Source organism: Oncorhynchus mykiss, chromosome 7 (assembly GCF_057628025.1).
Source record: "Oncorhynchus mykiss isolate SJ-2025 chromosome 7, ASM5762802v1, whole genome shotgun sequence".
In the NCBI taxonomy this organism is placed as follows: Eukaryota; Metazoa; Chordata; class Actinopteri; order Salmoniformes; family Salmonidae; genus Oncorhynchus; species Oncorhynchus mykiss.
The window spans coordinates 62,472,847-62,494,269 of record NC_143028.1 but is presented as its reverse complement, the minus strand read 5'-3'; the positions used below and the strand labels follow the sequence as shown (position 1 = coordinate 62,494,269).

At 45.2% G+C, this 21,423-nt stretch overlaps 1 protein-coding gene across 1 annotated transcript in view; it reads right to left on the bottom strand.

Annotated features, from left to right (window-relative positions):
- Nucleotides 1-433: 433 nt before the first annotated feature.
- Nucleotides 434-21,423, bottom strand: part of LOC110528337 (potassium voltage-gated channel subfamily B member 1-like) — a 73,107-nt gene continuing 52,117 nt past the window's right edge. The window contains exons 2-3 of the mRNA XM_021610333.3: nucleotides 3,870-4,080; nucleotides 434-3,718 (exon numbers count right to left, since the gene is read on the bottom strand). Coding sequence (XP_021466008.1) covers nucleotides 1,902-3,718; nucleotides 3,870-4,080 — 2,028 coding nt within the window. The 3' untranslated portion in view covers nucleotides 434-1,901. The remainder of the gene's footprint in view (nucleotides 3,719-3,869; nucleotides 4,081-21,423) is intronic.

Below are 21,423 nucleotides of genomic sequence, written 5' to 3'. Positions count from 1 at the left end.
TCTCAACACTCAGTCCCCTCCACCCTTTCTCTCAACACTCAGTCCCCTCCACCCTCTCTCTCAACACTCAGTCCCCTCCACCCTCTCTCTCAACACACAGTCCCCTCCACCCTCTCTCTCAACACTCAGACCCCTCCACCCTCTCTCTCAGCACTCAGTCCCCTCCACCCTCTCTCTCAACACTCAGTCCCCTCCACCCTCTCTCTCAACACTCAGTCCCCTCCACCCTCTCTCTCAACACTCAGTCCCCTCCACCATCTCTCTCAACACTCAGTCCCCTCCACCCTTTCTCTCAACACTCAGTCCCCTCCAGCCTCTCTCTCAACACTCAGTCCCCTCCACCATCTCTCTCAACACTCAGTCCCCTCCACCCTCTCTCTCAACACTCAGTCTCTTTATGTTGTTCAAAGGAAAATGATGATGATGCATGTTGGGACAGCTGTGTATCAATGTTTCACACTGTTTTAATATGAGCATATATCCTAAATGTTTGCTTGGATTTGGAAATATAAATTCATAAATCCATTCACCACATTCTTTATAAAATACCACAAAAATAAACAGGTTATTTTTCTTTTGCACATCTCAGCATTTCGTCTGAAGCGATTCTTTTGAACCCTTGTCTCTTGGTGGTATGACTAGGAGGAAGAGGCAGGCTGTTCGGCACATGAATGCCTTGGAGCAGAGCTCTCCTAAATGTGTGCTTGGTGCACAAATCTTCAGGGATGATTATGATTCCTCACTTTCATACCAAAATGTACAGATTCTTTCAACCATTCCCCTCTGACTCAAACTCAGTGTAACACAAAACAACAGACAATCAAGACATATTCACAGACAGAAATGGAAGATCATATCTGGTACTCTACTCTCACCATGAGATAAACAAACTGTACCAAGAAGAACAAGACTCACAGACTGGTTTCCCCTAAAACAAGTCTGGATTGTATCTCCAATAACTGTCTGACAAGAAGAAATATCCAATACAGAAATACTCAAACAGATATGGTCATGACACAACAGACTAGTAAACCCAAGACTCATATAGGTAACCTCCTTTATCTATATAAAAATAAATGAATCAGGTAAGACAATCTCAAAATGTGGATACATGAATTATCCTTTAAACACGCACGCACGCACGCACGCACGCACGCACACACACACACACACACACACACACACATGACTAAGGCCAGGTTTAGGGCTGGGGGGGCACTAGTAAGTAGCTTATTGGAGTCTACCGTAACTCCTCTTCTGGAATCCCTACTACAGTGTGAGCTGGGCTGGGGCTCAGGCATGAATGGGACAGTGGTCACCTGAGATAGGTAGAACTGTAGGAGAATATAGGGGATGATTGTCTTTCTATCCCTATGCTCACAACATGAATCTCTCCTTGCTCTTCCCCGCCTCCCAGTTCCCCCCTTCATCCATTCTGCCTCACCTCTTTCCCCCTACCCCAGAGCCAATGCATTGACCTGAACCACCACAGCCCCAACCAACAGACCATTTCCCATCCCAGTATGCTCTGCTTTGACCTTTGACCTACTCCCACATCTCCCTGTGGGGCCCCTGCTCAGATGGGTCCCTGGGAGTGCTCTGCCCAGTTTTGTGGTAGCTAGTGTACTGTGGCTAATAGGGAGGGAGAGTGGTGTTCTCGATATATTCTACAAGTCTTTTCCCAGAGTATTCAACACCACACCACAGCCCAAACTCTGCCCTGAATCTCTCTCATTTCCTGGCCCTTTCTGTTAGTTTGTAAAGGGACTTGGCACAGTGTGTCTCTCTTTCCTTCCCATTCTTTCTCTCTCTTTCTATCTCTCTATCACTTTCTCTTTCTCCGCCTTCCTCACACGGCTAGTCCGTGTCTCTCTGGATGTCCCTGGATGTCCCTCTGCAGCTCAGAGGCTCTGGTCAATGGTACTAGACTTTCCTCTGTCCCCTTTGGGCCTGCGGGGCAGCTCCGGCACCACATTGTTCTCCATGTGGCCCTCGCTCCCCCGCGTCCCCCCATCCAGGCTGGGGAACAGGCAGTTCTGCCCCAGCATTCGCTGGGTGGTGCTTGATGCCAGGTGGTTGATGCCTCTATGGTTGTAGCCACTGTTGATGTTCCGGCTGCATTTGGGGGCACTGGAGCCGGCGAGCAGGCACTCTGAGGGGCTTGTGGCATCCGACATGTCCCTCAGGTGCTCGTCGTCATCTGTATCAGCGTCAATGTACTTACTGATGGAGGAGTCATGGAAGGTGAAGACAGCCGGGGTGGAGGTCGGGGCCGTGGTCAGGGTGGAGCTGTCCGGAGACTTGGGTGGGGTCCTGCTACTGGCCGTGGTGTAGATGGACGTCTCCTGGCTGAGCAGGGAGCGGTCAGACAGGATGGAGATGCCTGAGAGAGGATCACCGTTGCTGGGCAACCGACCTGGTCCTGGCCCCGACTCCCCTCCACTGCTCTGGTACTTCACCTTGTAGGAGTGGCTGCCACCTTTCAAAGGTTTGTTGAACTTGTGAGTGTTGTCCGAGACTGCGTTTTTTGCAGCAGAAAAAAACTCATGCTCCAGGGTGGTCTGGAGGCCAGGGTTGGTGCTGACCCACCCAGAGAGGGCCGTAGCTGGGCTGATACGGGAGAAGCGGCTGGTCTCCTGGGCAAGGAGGGCCAGGCCGGAGGCTGGACTTAGGGGGTAGACACCACGTGGATTCTCCTGGAAGTCTGCAGCACAGCTGATGTAGCTGTCAATACTAGACAGGCTCTTCATGTCCCCCACGCCCTCTTGACCCCCTAGCATAGGGTCCCCTGGACCTCCAGGGATGGCCCCCAGCTCAATCTCATCCCTCTGTCTGCCAGCCCTGGAGCTGTTGTCTTTGGCGTTGAGGTTGGGCTGTGACTGGGTCTTGGCCATCTGGTAATACATCTCCTCCAGCTTCTGAGCATTGAGCCCCTGAGGACTGGAGGCCCTGGCCTTGCTGGGGGAACCCATCTGGGACTCCACAGGGTTGAAGGAGTGGGCCGAGCTGGTCTCTGAGGCGTTGGCAGCCCGCTTTGGAGTCCACTTCCAGTGGCTGGGTGAGAGGTGGTTGTCTTGCGTCAGCAGCCTCTCGCTCTTCTCCACCACCACGTTCATCAGCTCAGCGCTGCGGGCAAATGCCTCCTTCATGTTCATGGAGACAATGCTCCCATTGCGTTTCGCCCTCTCCAGTGCCTCCCGACGCTTCACAGCTTTCTCTTGACGTTTCTGCTCCTTGTAGAACTCAGAGAAGTTGTTGACGATGATGGGGATGGGCAAGGCTATCACCAGCACCCCTGCAATGCAACAGAGACCCCCCACAATCTTCCCAAGCAAAGTCTTAGGGTAAATGTCCCCGTAGCCCACCGTGGTCATAGTAATGGTGGCCCACCAGAAGGAGGCAGGGATGCTTTTGAACTTGGTGTCATCCTCGTCCTTCTCGGCAAAGAAGACTAGGCTGGAGAAGATCATGATGCCCATGGCCAGGAAGAGGATGAGTAGACCCAGCTCGTTGTAACTCCTCTTCAGGGTGAAACCTAGAGACTGTAGCCCCGTGGAGTGACGTGCCAGCTTCAGAATTCTCAGGATGCGCATTATCCGGAAGATCTGAACCACCCTCCGGACGTTCTGGAACTGTAGAACACTTTTGTTGGACTCTGTCAGAAAGATTGTGATGTAATAAGGAAGGATGGCCAGCAGGTCGATCACGTTCAGGGGACCTTAAAGATAAGATAGTACTTTATTCATCCTCAGGGAAATTTGTTTGCACCAGCTAAAATATAAAACACCAATAAATACACAACAGTGGACACACAGACAGACACTAAAGGTAGCACATCTTAAATGTACATTAAAAACAGAAGTGTTCACCTTTGATGAACTTCCATTTGGTGGGGGATGAGAGGAAGCGGAGGAGGTACTCCATAGTGAACCAGGCTATACAGATGGCCTCTACGTGGGCCAGCTGGGGGTTGTCTGAGGCATGGCCAAACTCATCTGTGTCCTGCAGCTCAGGCAGGGTGTTGAGGGACAGGGCGATGGTGGAGAGGACAATGAAAAGGATAGAGATGATGGCTAGGATCTGGAGGAGGGAGGGAGGGAGGGAGGGAGGGAGGGAGAGAGAGAGAGAGAGAGAGAGAGAGAGAGAGAGAGAGAGAGAGAGAGAGAGAGAGAGGTTATCATTGTGGACAATTTGCGACAAAGAGAATGAATGCGTCCCAAATGAAACCCTATTCCCTATATAGTGCACTACTTTTTACAAGGGCTCATAGGGTGCCATTTGAGACTCAGGGTCATTATCAAAGACATTATCAGTGTCAATGATATACGCTATTTAGCAGACGCCTTCATACAAAGTGTCACTTAAAGTACAATATGTGAGCAAGTATCAGTGGAGATGTCAGGAGATTTGATTTTATTTGGATTTCTTTTAGTCCCCATTGGGACTAATCTTCCAAGAGTCCTTAAACATTAAAATACAAGAAGAGGAGAAGAGGAGGACAAACAGAGGCTCTGTGAGCCCCATGAATGGGAAAACAAACAACATACAACTTTATTGTCTAATGTGATTTGCACATTTGTTTTTTGCTGTCGTGTGTTATTCTGAACAGATCTGCACATCTGACACATACCTAGATTTAAATTTATTGAGGACAAATTGAGAAGAGTAGTATTAAAAAAAAACTCTGAATGCATTATAAAAATGCGTAATCTTGAAGACAAGGTTCCTGGTTCCAATCAACCACCCCACAATAAAAAAGCTTACGCATGTTTTTGTGTGTTTGGGTAGGAGTTCAGCCTAATGAAGAGGGACTGACTTGGAACAGTTATTAATTCATGACCCACTTATCTGACTACAATTGCCTCCTCGCTATGAATGAGCGTTAGAGTGAGATAATGCTTAGCTAGCAGAATGGCAACAACAATCTGACATTTCAACCAAAATATAAAAAGGTCCAACAATGGATGGAAATATCTTTGAGAGCCTGAAAAGTCGCAGAAAAATCCTATTTCCAAATTTATTTTGGCTCCCGAGTGGCGCAGCGGTCTAAGGCACAGCATCTCAATGCTTTAAGCGTCACTACAGACACGCTGGTTCGAATCCAGGCTGTATCACAACCGGCTGTGGTTGGGAGTCCCAACTGGTCCAGAGTCGTCCGGGTTTGGCCTGTGTAGGCCGTCATTGTAAATAAGAATTTGTTCTTAATTGACTTGCCAAGTTAAATAAAGGTTAAAATTTAAAATTATACATTTCATAACTGTTTTATTCGCTCTATCTAAAAGGTTGAATACAAACACATACTTTAATGTTACCCCTTCCTTGTGTTTTTTGTCATAAATAATTTTTAAAAATTATTTTAAAAACACTGAGAGTGTATATTTTAGAACAAACAAGCCTACGTAGCGGTAGCTTTGTTCAAAACGATTCCAACTGTATTCAAATTCAAATGAATTCCAATGATAATGCCCATGATAGATCCCAAGGTAACTGTTAATCTGACCTTGATGTTATCCAACAACAGCAGTGCTTTAACCTGGGGTTTACTGGAGTATCACTGCAGATAATCCATCTCTCCAGAGCATGTGTGAAACATGTCTGTGCCTGTGTTTGTTTATCTGTTTGTGTATACATTGTGCGTTGGTGTGTGTGCGTGCGTGTGTATGGAATGTTACTTGAAAGTTAGCCACAGGCTCATTGAGGCTAGTCCAGTATGACAGTTCTAAAAGAGCCCATTGTCTTCCACATGTCACACACTTACAAAGTTGACATTTTAGTCATCTTAAGGATCTGACCCTTTTTTTCCAATTATCGCCTAAAATGACATACCCAAATCTAACTGCCTGTAGCTCAGGACCTGAAGCAAGGATATGCATATTCTTGATACCATTTGAAAGGAAACACTTAGATGTTTGTGGAAATGTGAAATGAATGTAGGAGAATATAACACATTAGATCTGGTAAATGATAATACAAAGAAAAAAACATATTTTTATAAATATATATTATTATTTTTTCATCATCTTTGAAATGCAAGAGAAAGGCCATAATGTATTATTACAGCCCAGACATAATTTAGATTTCTGTTAAAAAAGTTGTATCAAGTCTGACAAAATGTGCCTAATTGGTTTATTGATACATTTTCAAGTTCATAACTGTGCACTCTCCTCAAACACTAGCATGTTATGCTTTCACTGAAATAGCTACTGTAAATTGGACAGTGTTGTTAGATTAACAATAATTTAAGCTTTCTCCCCATATCAGATATGTCTATGCCCTGGGAAATGTTCTTGTTACTTACAACCTCATGCTAATCACATTAGCGCAAGTTAGCTTAACTGTATATAATGAAATACTGCTACTCTATAGCTTACAACTCATCAGTATATTAGGATATACTGCTACTCTATGGCCTACAACCAGGGCTGGCCCTTCCATTAGGCCTATAGCGGCACTTGAATTTGGGGCGGCATTTTGACAATTGGCTGCAGCCCTCAGGCGCCCCTGATCGACTACTACACCACCAGTGGCACCCCAGCCACCAGCTCATAGCGTTGGTGCAGTTCCCGCCCCCATTTCATTCCCACTTCTCCCGAAGTTCACTCCCACTATCCTATGGTGATGTGTGTGTTTATATGGGATTATTTAATTGTGAAACATTAATACAAATGAATCTGCCAATGAAATGATTGCATTGGTTTTTTATGTTTGTGTGTGACTGTAAGGACCAATGCCGGAGATGAGAAGCAGGGACGGGATCAATATTTAACCAGGAACAGACAGGTAACAGAACAGGAACAGCGTCAGCACACGGGTAGACTAAGACAAGTGACAATTCACGCTAAAGCACGGAACAGAGCGAGGAACCAGACATATATAGGGAAGGTAATGAAAGAGGTGATTGAGTCCAGGTGAGTCCAATAATCGCTGATGTGCGTGATGGGGGGAAGGCAGGCGTGCGTAATGATGGTGGCAGGAGTGCACAATGCTGGGGAGCCTGGCACCCTCAAGCACCAGGGGGGAAGAGCGGGAGCAGGCGTGACAGTGACAAAGAGGATTAGTGATTAAGGCAGTAGCTTAACCTAGCCTGTTAACGTTAGCTAGTTACTAATAATGGATATAATCTTTGCTAAAAGTAAGCAATAGAGATTTGAAACAATTTGCTACCATATCTAAAAGACAAAAACTATCAGGAAGCGAATATTTTTTAAAAACGAATGAGAAAAGAGACACAATCTCTAAATCAAAGAAATTCACTGCTGAAATGTATCAGCGTGCAGCAATGTCCATCAGCCGGTGTGGAGCATGACAAGCCTCCGAGGACAGGCCATTAATTTGCGCGAGAACAATGACCCCCCGTTCGCTGATTCTAGCAGCAAAGAGGGCAAACCGGAGGAGTCCGAGCCATGCACTTCCACCGATGATGACAGCTCTCTGGCTGGAAAAGGACAAGTGGTTGCACTAGGCCTAGCCACACCTCCAAACAATGCCGGCAAAGACCCTACTTTCTTGGACCCGGGCTCAGATTGGTCACTCCTCGTTCCCGTTGACAGTGGTGGTGCTGCTGCTGCTAAATCCGACTTCCAGACAACAACAAAAAAATAGATCCCGGTGAGTGGCCACAATATATGAATGGATCTTTACGGGATATGTTAGTGCAGGCTGGGCCACATCAGGATAAAGACGGGAATTTCCCAAGAGATGAGGGGCATCGAAAGTTACAATAGGAGGATGACGAACAGGGAGAGAGTGGAGAGACCATTGCTTGTCTTTCCTATCAATGCAGTCTTCTGTTTTTGCTGCAAACATTTTTAACAGTATTGCAAATCTGCGCTGGTCAGGGATGGAAGCAGGGACTGGAAGAATCTGTGCCACCTCCTCAGCTCACATGAGAATTTGCATGACCACCAAGTTAGTTTCCAGAGGTGGAAGAAGCTGGAGATCAAGCTCGTGTCCAAGCAAACTCTCTTGTCCCAAGCCTAACGGGCTATTGACGGAGAGACTCTCAACTGGCAGCAGGTGCTGCAGAGGCTCATAGCCCTGATACGCGTAATGGCCACCCAGAACATTGCGTTATGTGGGACCACCGACAGGCTGAATGAGCCAAATAATGGGAACTTTCTGAAGTTTGTGGAAATTTTGGGAATCTTTGATGGAATCATGAACGAGTACTCAATAATGAGAGATTATTCAATTATCTATCACCTGTTTACATTGTATTTTTAAAATTTAAATAGACTACATCCTAATCTCTCTCTCCCCTCTATCTCTCTCTGTCTCTATCAGATGATTTGATTTCAGGACCATGGACAGCTACCGAGAGAAAACATCACTGACTGCAATGCAGCACCACAGAAGAGGAAAGCGGCTTTAGGCAGAGACTAAATAAATAAATGCTGAAACTGATGTTGGACAATCAAATTCAATATGTAAATAAACAAAATTCGTTAAGGGTGGGTCATTGAAATAAAGCTTATTTTACACTGCTCCAGCCAAACGAGGCCTGCCATGTATTTATGAAAGCACTTCTTCCGGAAGCTCAAATGATCTTACTATTTTTTACAGTTCTACGGGAATACAAAAATATGTGTTAAAAATGTTATATAAAATTGTTATCTTTATTGTAACAATTATGGGATTGTGCCATGTGTGATAACAGGAGGCATATTATGAATAAGACACTCGATTTCCTACTATAGGCAGTTTGGTGCATAGTGATAGCAACATTGTAACTCTCCAATGCAGGGGTTAAAGTCAAATATTCCCTTCTGCCTAGTAAGATATGTGCACGTGTGCACCAACATTTTCTGTTACGGTGCGTGAATGAGGACCCAAAAGCGAATTAACGTAAACAGAGCTTCTTTAATAACAAAACAAAACGTAGGCTCAGATGGACCGGCAGGTTCCGACAGGACAGGACAAGGTTGCAGTAAACATGACGATAGTCTGGTTCAGGCATGAACAACACAAACAAGAATCCGACAAGGACAGGAGCAGGAACAGAGAGAGATATAGAGACCTAATCAGAGGGAAAAAGGGAACAGGTGGGAAAAGGGGTGACGAGGTAGTTAGGAGGAGACAAGGCACAGCTGGGGAAAAGAGGGGGAGAAAAGGTAACCTAACAACGACCAGCAGAGGGAGACAGGGTGAAGGGAAAGGACAGAAACAAGACACAACATGACAGTACATGACATTTTCTATGGGCCTAATCATAGAATTACATATATAATTGGAGCCTATTTCTTCCTATTCCAAAAAATAAGTGGAAAGCTTACCTGTTTGACAGACACAATTATGCTATTCATAGATTTCGGTATAGCCAAATACAATACTGTCGCATGCACTGATTAAATACCTCCGTATCTGGAAAGGGTTGGTGTTTTTGGTTAAAACCAGGGATTGAATTGAGTGATGGCATCACATACCCTTTGTTAAAGAAAAGGGCAAAAAGGATATCCATTGTTTGCTTTATATTTTGAAATAAATACATGAAACGTATCCAGATTATATCAAGCATTCTATAACAATGCTTAACTCGTTGATGCCTAATGGTAAAAACAAGCTCTAAAGTGCCCGAGAAAGACATGACTCCGATGCATATGGGGATAGATTGGTTTGATAGATTGATTCCTCTCTATGACATTCTGAAGCTGAGCTGCAGCCTATAATATTCGAGGAGGAAAAAAAAGTACTTTGTTATTCTGTCCCTATCAATTGAGGATTTCAATTTCTGAAAAGAGAAGATGTTTGGTTAAACCCAGGCAGCCTTTAGGGAAACACTTCTGTTGTTGGGTTATGCAATGGACGAGTAGCCAGCAGTTGAAGCTTACATTTTTCTGCTCTGTCTGGGTGAAAAGGTAACTTTTGAAAGTGCCATGCTTAGATTCATAAGGATGTCTAAGATGTAATTATTTGCAAACAGCGTTGCAAACAAGAAACTCTGGTAGGACACTAAGAAATATGGTAAGAATGCCTATTTTCCTGTCCATTATTCCCTGAAAATTCTATCTTTTTTGGGGGGGTGTGGGGGGGAGGTTCATCTCGCCTAGGGCGGCAGAGGGTCCAGGGCCGGCCCTACCTACAAATCATCAGTATATTAGGATACACTGCTACTCTATGGCCTACAACTCATCAGTATATTAGGCTACTAGACAACAACTTAACTCACCCTCACAATTTGCCAATGTATCTGTAGTATTACCCACCTGTATCACATGCAGTCTTACAAAAGGACTAGTTAACAAATGGGCAACCCAGCCATCTCTTTCTCTCTCTCTCTCTCTCTCTCTCTCTCTCTCTCTCTCTCTCTCTCTCTCTCTCTCTCTCTCTCTCACACACACACACACACACACACACACACACACACACACACACACACACACACACACACACACACACACACTCACACACACACACACACACACACACACACACACACACACACAGACAGATGTAGAGCTTGATGTTAAAAAACTAGTGAGGAGATAAGAGCCAAAACATCGCAATAAGAGTGGTTGTTAGGAAGTGATTGACAGCGAAGGCCTTGACAACGGTCTCATAATCATTTTGCCCGGCTCAGTCTCCCAGGAGGAGAAATGATGGCCAGCCAGGCCGCCTTATCTATGACCAATAAGAGACAGAGCACACTGTTGCCATAGTGTCACGGCAGATGTGAATAATGACCCTATCTGTTTATCTTCATCTATTTATCTTCTCCTCCTTCTCTCCATTCTCTACTTCTTTCAGCTTGAAATCTGGTGTTTGGATTAAATGCTCCCGGAGCAGAGAAGTTTTTTAACATCAAGCTCTACATCTGTTTGTGTGTGTGTGTGTGTGTGTGTGTGTGTGTGTGTGTGTGTGTGTGTGTGTGTGTGTGTGTGTGTGTGTGTGTGTGTGTGTGTGTGTGTGTGTGTGTGTGTGTGTATATATATATGCTGGGCAGGAAGGACCAGAAGGGGTGATGGAAGGGCCGCAAGGAATAGAAATGTATTATCCTAATAAAACAGGCAGTGAGTCGCAGACTGTACGACTCTGAACTGATTTCTCCGTCTTTACAAATAGACTATGGTGACAATATCTTTCGAGAGTAAGTCAGGGGTCAATGATGACAAGCTACAGTGGTAAGGTACATAAAGAAGTGTTCGGGAAAGAGCTCAAGATGAAATTGTATTTTGGATTAGTATTTATTACTCTTCCTGGGGTCCAGCAAAATTAAGGCAGTTTATACAATTTTAAAACCATTACAATACATTCACAGATTTCACAACCCACTGTGTGCCCTCAGGCCCCTACTCCACCACTACTACATATCTAATCTACAGTACTAAAGCCGTGTATATGTATAGTGCGTGTGTGTGTGCGTACGTGCGTGCATGTGTGTGTGTGTGTGTGTGTGTGTGTGTGTGTGCATGCGTGCGTGCGTGCGTGCATGGGTGTGTGTTTGTGTGTGTGTGTGTATGCATGTGTCTGTGCCAATATTTGTGTTGCTTCACAGTCCCTGCTGTTCCATAAGGTGTTTTTTTTTTATCTGTTTTTTAAAATCTATTTTTACTGTTTGTGTCAGTTACTTGATGTGGAATAGAGTTCCATGTAGTCATGGCTCTATGTAGTACTGTGTGCCTCCCATAGTCTCTTCTGGACTTGGGGACTGTGAAGAGACCTCTTGTGGCATGTATTGTGGGGTATGGATGGGTGTCCGAGCTGTGTGACAGTAGTTTAAACAGACAGCTCGGTGCATTCAACATGTCAGTACCTCTCATAAATACAAGTAGCGATGAAGTCAATCTCTCCTCCACTTTGAGCCAGGAGAGATTGACATGCATATTATTAATATTAGCTCTCTGTGTACATCCAAGGGCCAGCCGTGCTAACCTGTTCTGAGCCAATTGCAATTTTCCTAAGTCCTTTTTTGTGGCACCTGACCACACGACTGAACACAAGTCAAGGTGTGACAAAACTAGGGCCTGTAGGACCTGCCTTGTTGATAGTGTTGTTAAAAAGGCAAAGCATCGCTTTATTATAGACAGACTTCTCCCCATCTTAGCTACTACTGCATCAATATGTTTTGACCATGACAGTTTACAATCTAGGGTTACTCCAAGCAGTTTAGTCACCTCAACTTGCTCAATTTCCACATTATTTATTACAATATTTAGCTGAGGTTTAGGGTTTAGTGAGAGTTTTGTTCCAAATACAATGTGTTTAGTTTTAGAAATATTTAGGGCTAACTTATTCCTCGCCACCCACTCTGACACTAACTGCAGCTTTTTGTTGAGTGTTGCAGTCATTTCAGTCGCTGTAGTAGCTGACGTGTATAGTGTTGAGTCATCCGCATACATAGACACTCTGGCTTTACCCAAAGTCAGTGGCATGTCGTTAGTCAAAATTGAAAAAAAGCAAGGGGCCTAAACAGCTACCCTGGGGAATTCCTGATTCTAACTGGATTATATTTGAGAGGCTTCCATTAAAGAACACCCTCTGTGTTCTGTTAGACAAATAACTCTTTATCCATATTATAGCAAGGGGTGTAAAGCCATAACACATACGTTTTTCCAGCAGCAGAGTATGATCGATAATGTCAAAAGCTGCACTGAAGTCTAACAAGACAGCCCCCACAATCATTTTATCATCAATTTCTCTCAGCCAATCATCAGTCATTTGTGTAAGTGCTGTGCTTGTTGAGTGTCCTTCCCTATAAGCATGCTGAAATTCTGTTGTCAATTTGTTTACTGTGAAAAAGCATTGTATCTGGTCAAACACAATTTTTTCCAGAAGTTTACTAAGGGTTGGTAACAGGCTGATTGGTCGGCTATTTGAGCCAGTAAAGGGGGCTTACTATTCTTGGGTAGCGGAATGACTCAACTCCCTCCTGTACTCCCTGTTCACTCATGACTGCACGACCAGAAACGACCCCAACACCATCATTAAATTTGCCGTTGACACAACAGTGGTAGGCCTGATCACCGACAACAATGAGACAGCCTATAGGGAGGAGGTCAGAGACCTGGCCATGTGTTGCCAGGACAACAACCTCTCCCTCAACGTGATTAAGACAAAGGAGATGATTGTGGACTACAGGAAAAAGAGGACCGAGCAGCCCCATTCTCACCAATGGGGCTGCAGTGGAGCAGGTTGAGAGCTTCAAGTTCCTTGGTGTCCACATCACCAACAAACTAACATGGTCCAAGCATACCATGACAGTCGTGAAGCGGGCACGACAAAAGCTATTCCCCCTCAGGAGACCGAAAAGATTTGGCATGGGTCCTCAGATCCTCAAAAGGTTCTACAGCTGCACCCTCGAGAGCATCCTGACTCGTTGCATCACTGCTTGGTATGGCAACTGCTTGGCCTCCGACCGCAAGGCACTACCGAGGGTAGAACGAATGGCCCAGTACATCACTGGGGCCAAGCTTCCTGCCATCCAAGACCTCTATACCAGGCGATGTCAGAGGAAAGCCCTAAAAATTGTCAAAGACTCCAGCCACCACAGTCATAGACTGTTCTCTCTGCTTCCAAAGCCTCACTAGAAGACCGCTCCAGCAGCCTCTCCTCGGGTGGCGTTGTTTTGGGTCGGGCTCTGGAATCAGTTCAAATGCCCTGGGAGGTACAGACAAAGGATCCCCTTTGGGAAAGTCATATTCCTGGTCGTAATGCTGGTTGTGCTGGTAAGTTGAAGTCTCTCTGATATCCAATAGTTCTTCCCGGCTGTATGTTATAACACTTAAGGTTTTCTGGGCTAACAATGTAAGAAATAATACATAAAAAAAAAAATACTGCACAGTTTGCTGAGGACTAGAAGCGAAGCTGCCATCTCTATCGGCACCATCCTTGGGACACACTGAGCGTTCATGAGTAATCATACATATAGCGGAGCACAGAATACAGTAGAGAAGGCAAAATCAGACCTTGCATATCCTGTAGCAGTTCTATTTCACTTCACGGTGTTAATATGTTGAACATAATAAACAGCTCTCTATCCACCGGATGTGTACCAAACTCACTAAAAGTGGCAGTAATAAAACTCTCTTGAAGAAGCCAAACCTTGACCTAGAAAATATAAAAAACTATCAGCCTATATCGAATCTTCCATTCCTCTCAAAAATGTTAGAAAAGGCTGTTGCGAGCAACTCACTGCCTTCCTGAAGACAAAAAATGTATACGAAATGCTTCAGTCTGGTTTTAGACCCCATCATAGCACTGAGACGGCACTTGTGAAGGTGGTAAATGACATTTTAATGGCATCGGACCGAGGCTCTGCATCTGTCCTCGTGCTCCTAGACCTTAGTGCTGCTTTTGATACCATCGATCACCACATTCTTTTGGAGAGATTGGAAACCCAAATTGGTCTACACGGACAAGTTCTGGCCTGGTTTAGATCTTATCTGTCGGAAAGATATCAGTTTGTCTCTGTGAATGGTTTGTCCTCTGACAAATCAACTGTAAATTTCGGTGTTCCTCAAGGTTCCGTTTTAGGACCACTATTGTTTTCACTATATATTTTACCTCTTGGGGATGTTATTCGAAAACATAATGTTAACTTTCACTGCTATGCGGATGACACACAGCTGTACATTTCAATGAAACATGGTGAAGCCCCAAAATTGCCCTTGCTAGAAGCATGTGTTTCAGACATAAGGAAGTGAGTGGATGGCTGCAAACTTTCTACTTTTAAACTCGGACAAAACAGAGATGCTTGTTCTAGGTCCCAAGAAACAAAGAGATCTTCTGTTGAATCTGACAATTAATCTTAATGGTTGTACAGTCGTCTCAAATAAAACTGTGAAGGACCTCGGCGTTACTCTGGACCCTGATCTCTCTTTTGAAGAACATATCAAGACCATTTCAAGGACAGCTTTTTTCCATCTACGTAACATTGCAAAAATCAGAAACATTCTGTCCAAAAATGATGCAGAAAAATTAATCCATGCTTTTTTCACTTCTAGGTTAGACTACTGCAATGCTCTACTTTCCGGCTACCCGGATAAAGCACTAAATAAACTTCAATTAGTGCTAAATACGGCTGCTAGAATCCTGACTAGAACCAAAAAAATTGGATCATATTACTCCAGTGCTAGCCTCTCTACACTGGCTTCCTGTCAAAGCAAGAGCCGATATCAAGGTTTTATTGCTAACCTACAAAGCATTACATGGGCTTGCTCCTACCTATCTCTCTGATTTGGTCCTGCCGTACAAACCTACACGTACGCTACGGTCACAAGACACAGGCCTCCTAATTGTCCCTAGAATTTCTAAGCAAACAGCTGGAGGCAGGGCTTTCTCCTATAGAGCTCAATTTTTTATGGAACGGTCTGCCTACCCATGTCAGAGACGCAAACTCGGTCTCAACCTTTAAGTCTTTACTGAAGACTCATCTCTTCAGTGGGTCATATGATTGAGTGTAGTCTGGCCCAGGCTCTGGAGCAACGAACCGCCCTTGCTGTCTCTGCCTGGCCGGTTCCCCTCTTTCCACTGGGATTCTCTGCCTCTAACCCTATTACAGGGGCTGGGTCACTGGCTTACTGGGGCTCTCTCATGCCGTCCATGGAGGGGGTGCGTCACCTGAGTGGGTTGATTCACTGATGTGGTCATCCTGTCTGGGTTGGCGCCCCCCCCCCCCCCCCCCCCCCTTGGGTTGTGCCGTGGCGAAGGTCTTTGTGGGCTATACTCAGCCTTGTCTCAGGATGGTAAGTTGGTGGTTGAAGATATCCCTCTAGTGGTGTGGGGGCTGTGCTTTGGCAAAGTGGGTGGGGTTATATCCTTCCTGTTTGGCCCTGTCCGGGGGTGTCCTCGGATGGGGCCACAGTGTCTCCTGACCCCTCCTGTCTCAGCCTCCAGTATTTATGCTACAGTAGTTTATGTGTCGGGGGGGCTAGGGTCAGTTTGTTATATCTGGAGTACTTCTCCTGTCCTATTCGGTGTCCTGTGTGAATTTAAGTATGCTCTCTCTAATTCTCTCTTTCGGAGGACCTGAGCCCTAGGACCATGCCCCAGGACTACCTGACATGATGACTCCTTGTTGTCCCCAGTCCACCTGGCCGTGCTGCTGGTCCAGTTTCAACTGACCTGAGACCTAGGACTATGCCCCAGGACTACCTGACATGATGACTCCTTGCTGTCCCCAGTCCACCTGACCGTGCTGCTGCTCCAGTTTCAACTGCCTTATTATTATTCGATCATGCTGGTCATTTATGAACATTTGAACATCTTGGCCATGTTCTGTTATAATCTCCACCCGGCACAGCCAGAAGAGGACTGGCCACCCCACATAGCCTGGTTCCTCTCTAGGTTTCTTCCTAGGTTTTGGCCTTTCTAGGGAGTTTTTCCTAGCCACCGTGCTTCTACACCTGCATTGCTTGCTGTTTGGGGTTTTAGGCTGGGTTTCTGTACAGCACTTTGAGACATCAGCTGATGTACGAAGGGCTATATAAATAAATTTGATTTGATATGATTTAATATAAATGATTCATTATAATTTACTGGTTTCTCGCAGTTATTTATCTCAGAACACAGGTGTAGGTGTGGGTGGTACATCTTGGTAACCTGGTTCCTGCTTTTAAACCCTGCTGTGTGTTTGGGTCCCCGGGAGCGTGCTTGTGTGTGTGTGTGCGTGTGTGTGTTTTCTGTGTGTAAGTGTGTATGTGAGGGTCCCGAAGAGTGGGGTCCGTGGGGAAGAGGTGCCTGTGTAGGACAGGAAACGATAGAGCTGATAGGATTGGAAGGCTACTATAAAAAGGTTGCTAAGACAGGGAGTTTAATAATGGCACATTGCTGCCTCTGCTGCTGCTGCACTATGTTCCACTATAGGAGGAAAGCCTGTTGTGTGTTGTGTTCCTTCTGGTACCTTCTGTCCTTGTTGCCATCTAATGGGAATTCTCTCTACACATGACACTCTCTCTTTTTGTCTATTTGCTTTATTGGCATGACGCAACAGTGTACATGTGGCCAAACTTACTTTGGAGATTTACAATATTAACATCATTCAAATTGTATTTATTTATTTTATTTCACCTTTATTTAACCAGGTAGGCAAGTTGAGAACAAGTTCTCATTTACAATTGCGACCTGGCCAAGATAAAGCAAAGCAGTTCGACACATACAACGACACAGAGTTACACATGGAGTAAAACAAACATACAGTCAGTAATACAGTAGAAACAAGTCTATATATGATGTGAGCAAATGAGGTGAGATAAGGGAGGTAAAGGCAAAAAAAGGCCATGGTGGCAAAATAAATACAATATAGCAAGTAAAACACTGGAATGGTAGATTTGCAGTGGAATAGTGTGCAAAGTAGAAATAAAAAAAATGGGGTGCAAAGGAGCAAAATAAATAAATAAATAAATAAAATAAATTCAGTAGGGAAAGAGGTAGTTGTTTGGGCTAAATTATAGGTGGGCTATGTACAGGTGCAGTAATCTGTGAGCTGCTCTGACAGTTGGTGCTTAAAAGTAGTGAGGGAGACAAGTGTTTCCAGTTTCAGAGATTTTTGTAGTTCGTTCCAGTCATTGGCAGCAGAGAACTGGAAGGAGAGGAGGCCAAAGAAAGAATTGGTTTTAGGGGTGACCAGAGAGATATACCTGCTGGAACGCGTGCTACAGGTGGGTGATGCTATGGTGACCAGCGAGCTGAGATAAGGGGGGACTTTACCTAGCAGGGTCTTGTAGATGACATGGAGCCAGTGGGTTTGGCGACGAGTATGAAGTGAGGGCCAGCCAACGAGAGCGTACAGGTCGCAATGGGGCTTTGGTGACAAAATGGACGGCACTGTGATAGACTGCATCCAATTTGTTGAGTGGGGTATTGGAGGCTATTTTGTAAATGACATCACCGAAGTCGAGGATTGGTAGGATGTCAGTTTTACAAGGGTATGTTTGGCAGCATGAGTGAAGGATGCTTTGTTGCGAAATAGGAAGCCAATTCTAGATTTAAGTTTAGATTGGAGATGTTTGATGTGGGTCTGGAAGGAGAGTTTACAGTCTAACCAGACACCTAGGTATTTGTAGTTGTCCACGTATTCTAAGTCAGAGCCGTCCAGAGTAGTGATGTTGGACAGGCGGGCAGGTGCAGGCAGCGATCGGTTGAAGAGCATGCATTTAATTTTACTTGTATTTAAGAGCAATTGGAGGCCACGGAAGGAGAGTTGTATGGCATTGAAGCTTCCTGGAGGGAAATTTCGGCAGATAATTTTAGAAAGAAAGGGTCCCAATTGTCTAGCCCGGCTGATTTGTAGGGGTCCAGATTTTGCAGCTCTTTCAGAACATCTGGATTTGGGAGAAGGAGAAATGGGGACGGCTTGGGTGAGTTGCTGTGGGGGGTGCAGTGCTGTTGACCGGGGTAGGGGTAGCCAGGTGGAAAGCATGGCCAGCCGTAGAAAAATGCTTATTGAAATTCTCAATTATAGTGGATTTATCAGTGGTGACAGTGTTTCCTATCTTCAGTGCAGTGGGCAGCTGGGAGGAGGTGTTCTTATTCTCCATGGACTTTACAGTGTCCCAGAACTTTTTTGAGTTAGTGTTGCAGGAAGCAATTTTCTGCTTGAAAAAGCTAGCCTTGGCTTTTCTAACTGCCTGTGTGTAATGGTTTCTAGCTTCCCTGAACAGCTGCATATCACGGGGGCTGTTCGATGCTAATGCGCAACACCATAGGCTGTTTTTGTGTTGGTCAAGGGCAGTCAGGAATGGGGAGAACCAAGGGCTATATCTGTTCCTGGTTCTACATTTCTTGAATGGGCATGCTTATTTAAGATGGTGAGGAAGGCATTTCAAAAAATAACCAGGCATCCTCTACTGACGGGATGAGATCAATATCCTTCCAGGATACCCCGGCCAGGTCGATTAGAAAGTCCTGCTCAATGAAGTGTTTCAGGGAGTGTTTGACAGTGATGAGTGGAGGTCGTTTGACCGCTGACCCATTACGGATGCAGGCAATGAGGCAGTGAACGCTGAGATCTTGGTTGAAGACAGCAGAGGTGTATTTAGAGGGCAGGTTGGTTAGGATGATATCTATGAGGGTGCCCGTGTTTACGGCTTTGGGGAGGTACCTGGTAGGTTCATTGATAGTTTGTGTGAGATTGAGGGCATCAAGCTTAGATTGTAGGATGGCTGGGGTGTTAAGCATGTTCCAGTTTAGGTCGCCTAGCAGCACAAGCTCTGAAGATAGATGGGGGGCAATCAGTTCACATATGGTGTCCAGAGCACAGCTGGGGGCAGAGGGTGGTCTATAGCAGGCGGCAACGGTGAGAGACTTGTTTTTAGAGAGGTGGATTTTAAAAGTAGAAGTTCAAATTGTTTGGGTACAGACCTGGATGGTAAGACAGAACTCTGCAGGCTATCTTTGCAGTAGATTGCAACACCGCCCCCTTTAGCAGTTCTATCTTGTCTGAAAATGTTGTAGTTTGGGATGAAAATTTCCGAATTTTTGGTGGTCTCCCTAAGCCAGGATTCAGACACCGCTAGAACATCCGGGTTGGCAGAGTGTGCCAAAGCAGTGAATAAAACTAACTTAGGGAGGAGCATGCCCATTATAATGTTAACATGCATGAAACCAAGGCTATTACGGTTACAGAAGTCATCAAAAGAGAGCGCCTGGGGAATAGGAGTGGAGCTAGGCACTGCAGGGCCTGGATTCACCTCTACATCACCAGAGGAAAAGAGAAGGAGTAGGATAAGGATCTCAGCGTTCACTGCTAAAAGCAATGAGAATTGGTCTTCTAGAATGTCTGGAACAGAGAGTAAAAGGAGGTTTCTGGGGGCGATAAAACAGCTTCAAGGTATAATGTACAGACAAAGGTATGGTAGGATGTGAATACAGTGGAGGTAAACCTAGGTATTGAGTGATGATGAGAGAGATATTGTCTCTAGAAACATCATTGAAACCAGGAGATGTCATCGCATGTGTGGGTGGTGGAACTAATAGGTTGGATAAGGTGTAGTGAGCAGGACTAGAGGCTCTACAGTGAAATAAGCCAATAAAAACTAACCAGAACAGCAATGGACAAGGCATATTGACATTAAGGAGAGTCATGCTTAGTCGAGTGAGTCCGGTGAGTAGTGAGGTTGCTTGGGGTCACGGCGATTCAGACAGCTAGCCGGGCCATCGGTAGCCAGCTAGCATAGGATGGAGGTCTGTTTTTAGCCACCTCGTGCGTTTCCGTCGGTAGGATTAGTGGGGTTCCGTGTGGTAGAGGGGCTCAATCCAATTTGCAAAAAAAATAAATAGATATAGTTATAGAGGCCAAGAAAAATATAAAAAAATTGTCCGATAGGCCTATTCAGATAGCATCCGATAAGACAGCTAACGAATAGCGGACCGCAGATTGGCGTTCAGGTAACGTCGCGACGGAGTGGCCAGTTGGATAACTCCCTCAGGCAGATAACGTCGGTAGTCCAGTTGTGAAGGCCCGGTGGTTGATTATAATAATAATCAATATTGTCAACAGGACAACAGTAAAAACAATAACCATACATTGAGCAATAACAATAACAATGGCCAAGAGGACATGTGCAGGTTGGTTGTTCTGTCAGACAGTGTCCCTCATCTTCTGGCATCTTCTCTCATCTTCTGATCGTCTCCCTCTATCCCTTTTCTCAGTCTTCTCTCCATCTCTCTCTGTCCCTTTTCTCAGTCTTCTCCCCACGTCTCTCTGTCCCTTTTCTCTGTCCCTCTTCTGTCTTCTCTCTATTCTCTGTCTGTCTGTCTGTCTGTCTGTCTTCTCTCTATTCTCTGTCCGTCCGTCCGTCTGTCTGTCTGTCTGTCTGTCTGTCTGTCCTCTCTCTATTCTCTCTGTCCGTCCGTCCGTCCGTCCGTCTTCTCTCTATTCTCTGTCTGTCTGTCTGTCTGTCTGTCTGTCTGTCTGTCTGTCTGTCTGTCTGTATGTCTCTCTCTCTCTCTCTCTCTCTCTCTCTCTCTCTCTCTCTCTCTCTCTCTCTCCTCCTGGAGATGTTTCTACAACTTGATTGCAGTCCACCTGTGGTAAAATCAATTGATTGGACATTATTTGGAGAAGCACACACCTGTCTATATCAGTGCATGTCAGAGCAAAAACCAAGTCTCGAGGTCGAAGGAATTGTCCATAGAGCTCAGACACAGGATTGTGTCGAGGCACAGATCTGGGGAAGGGTACCAAAAAATGTCTACAGTATTGAAGGTCCCCAAGAACACAGTGGCCTCCATCATTCTTAAATGGAAGAAGTTTGGAAGCACCAAGATTCTTTCTAGAGCTAAATAATAATTTGTTCTTAACTGACTTGCCTAGTTAAATAAAGGTTAAATAAATAAAAAAGGGGAAGGGCCTTCTTAGTCAGGGAGGTGACCAAGAACCCAATGGTCACTCTGACAGAGCTTTAGTGTTCCTCTGTGGAGATGGGAGAATCTTCCAGAAGGACAACCATCTCTGTAGCACTCCACCAATCAGGCCTTTATGGTACA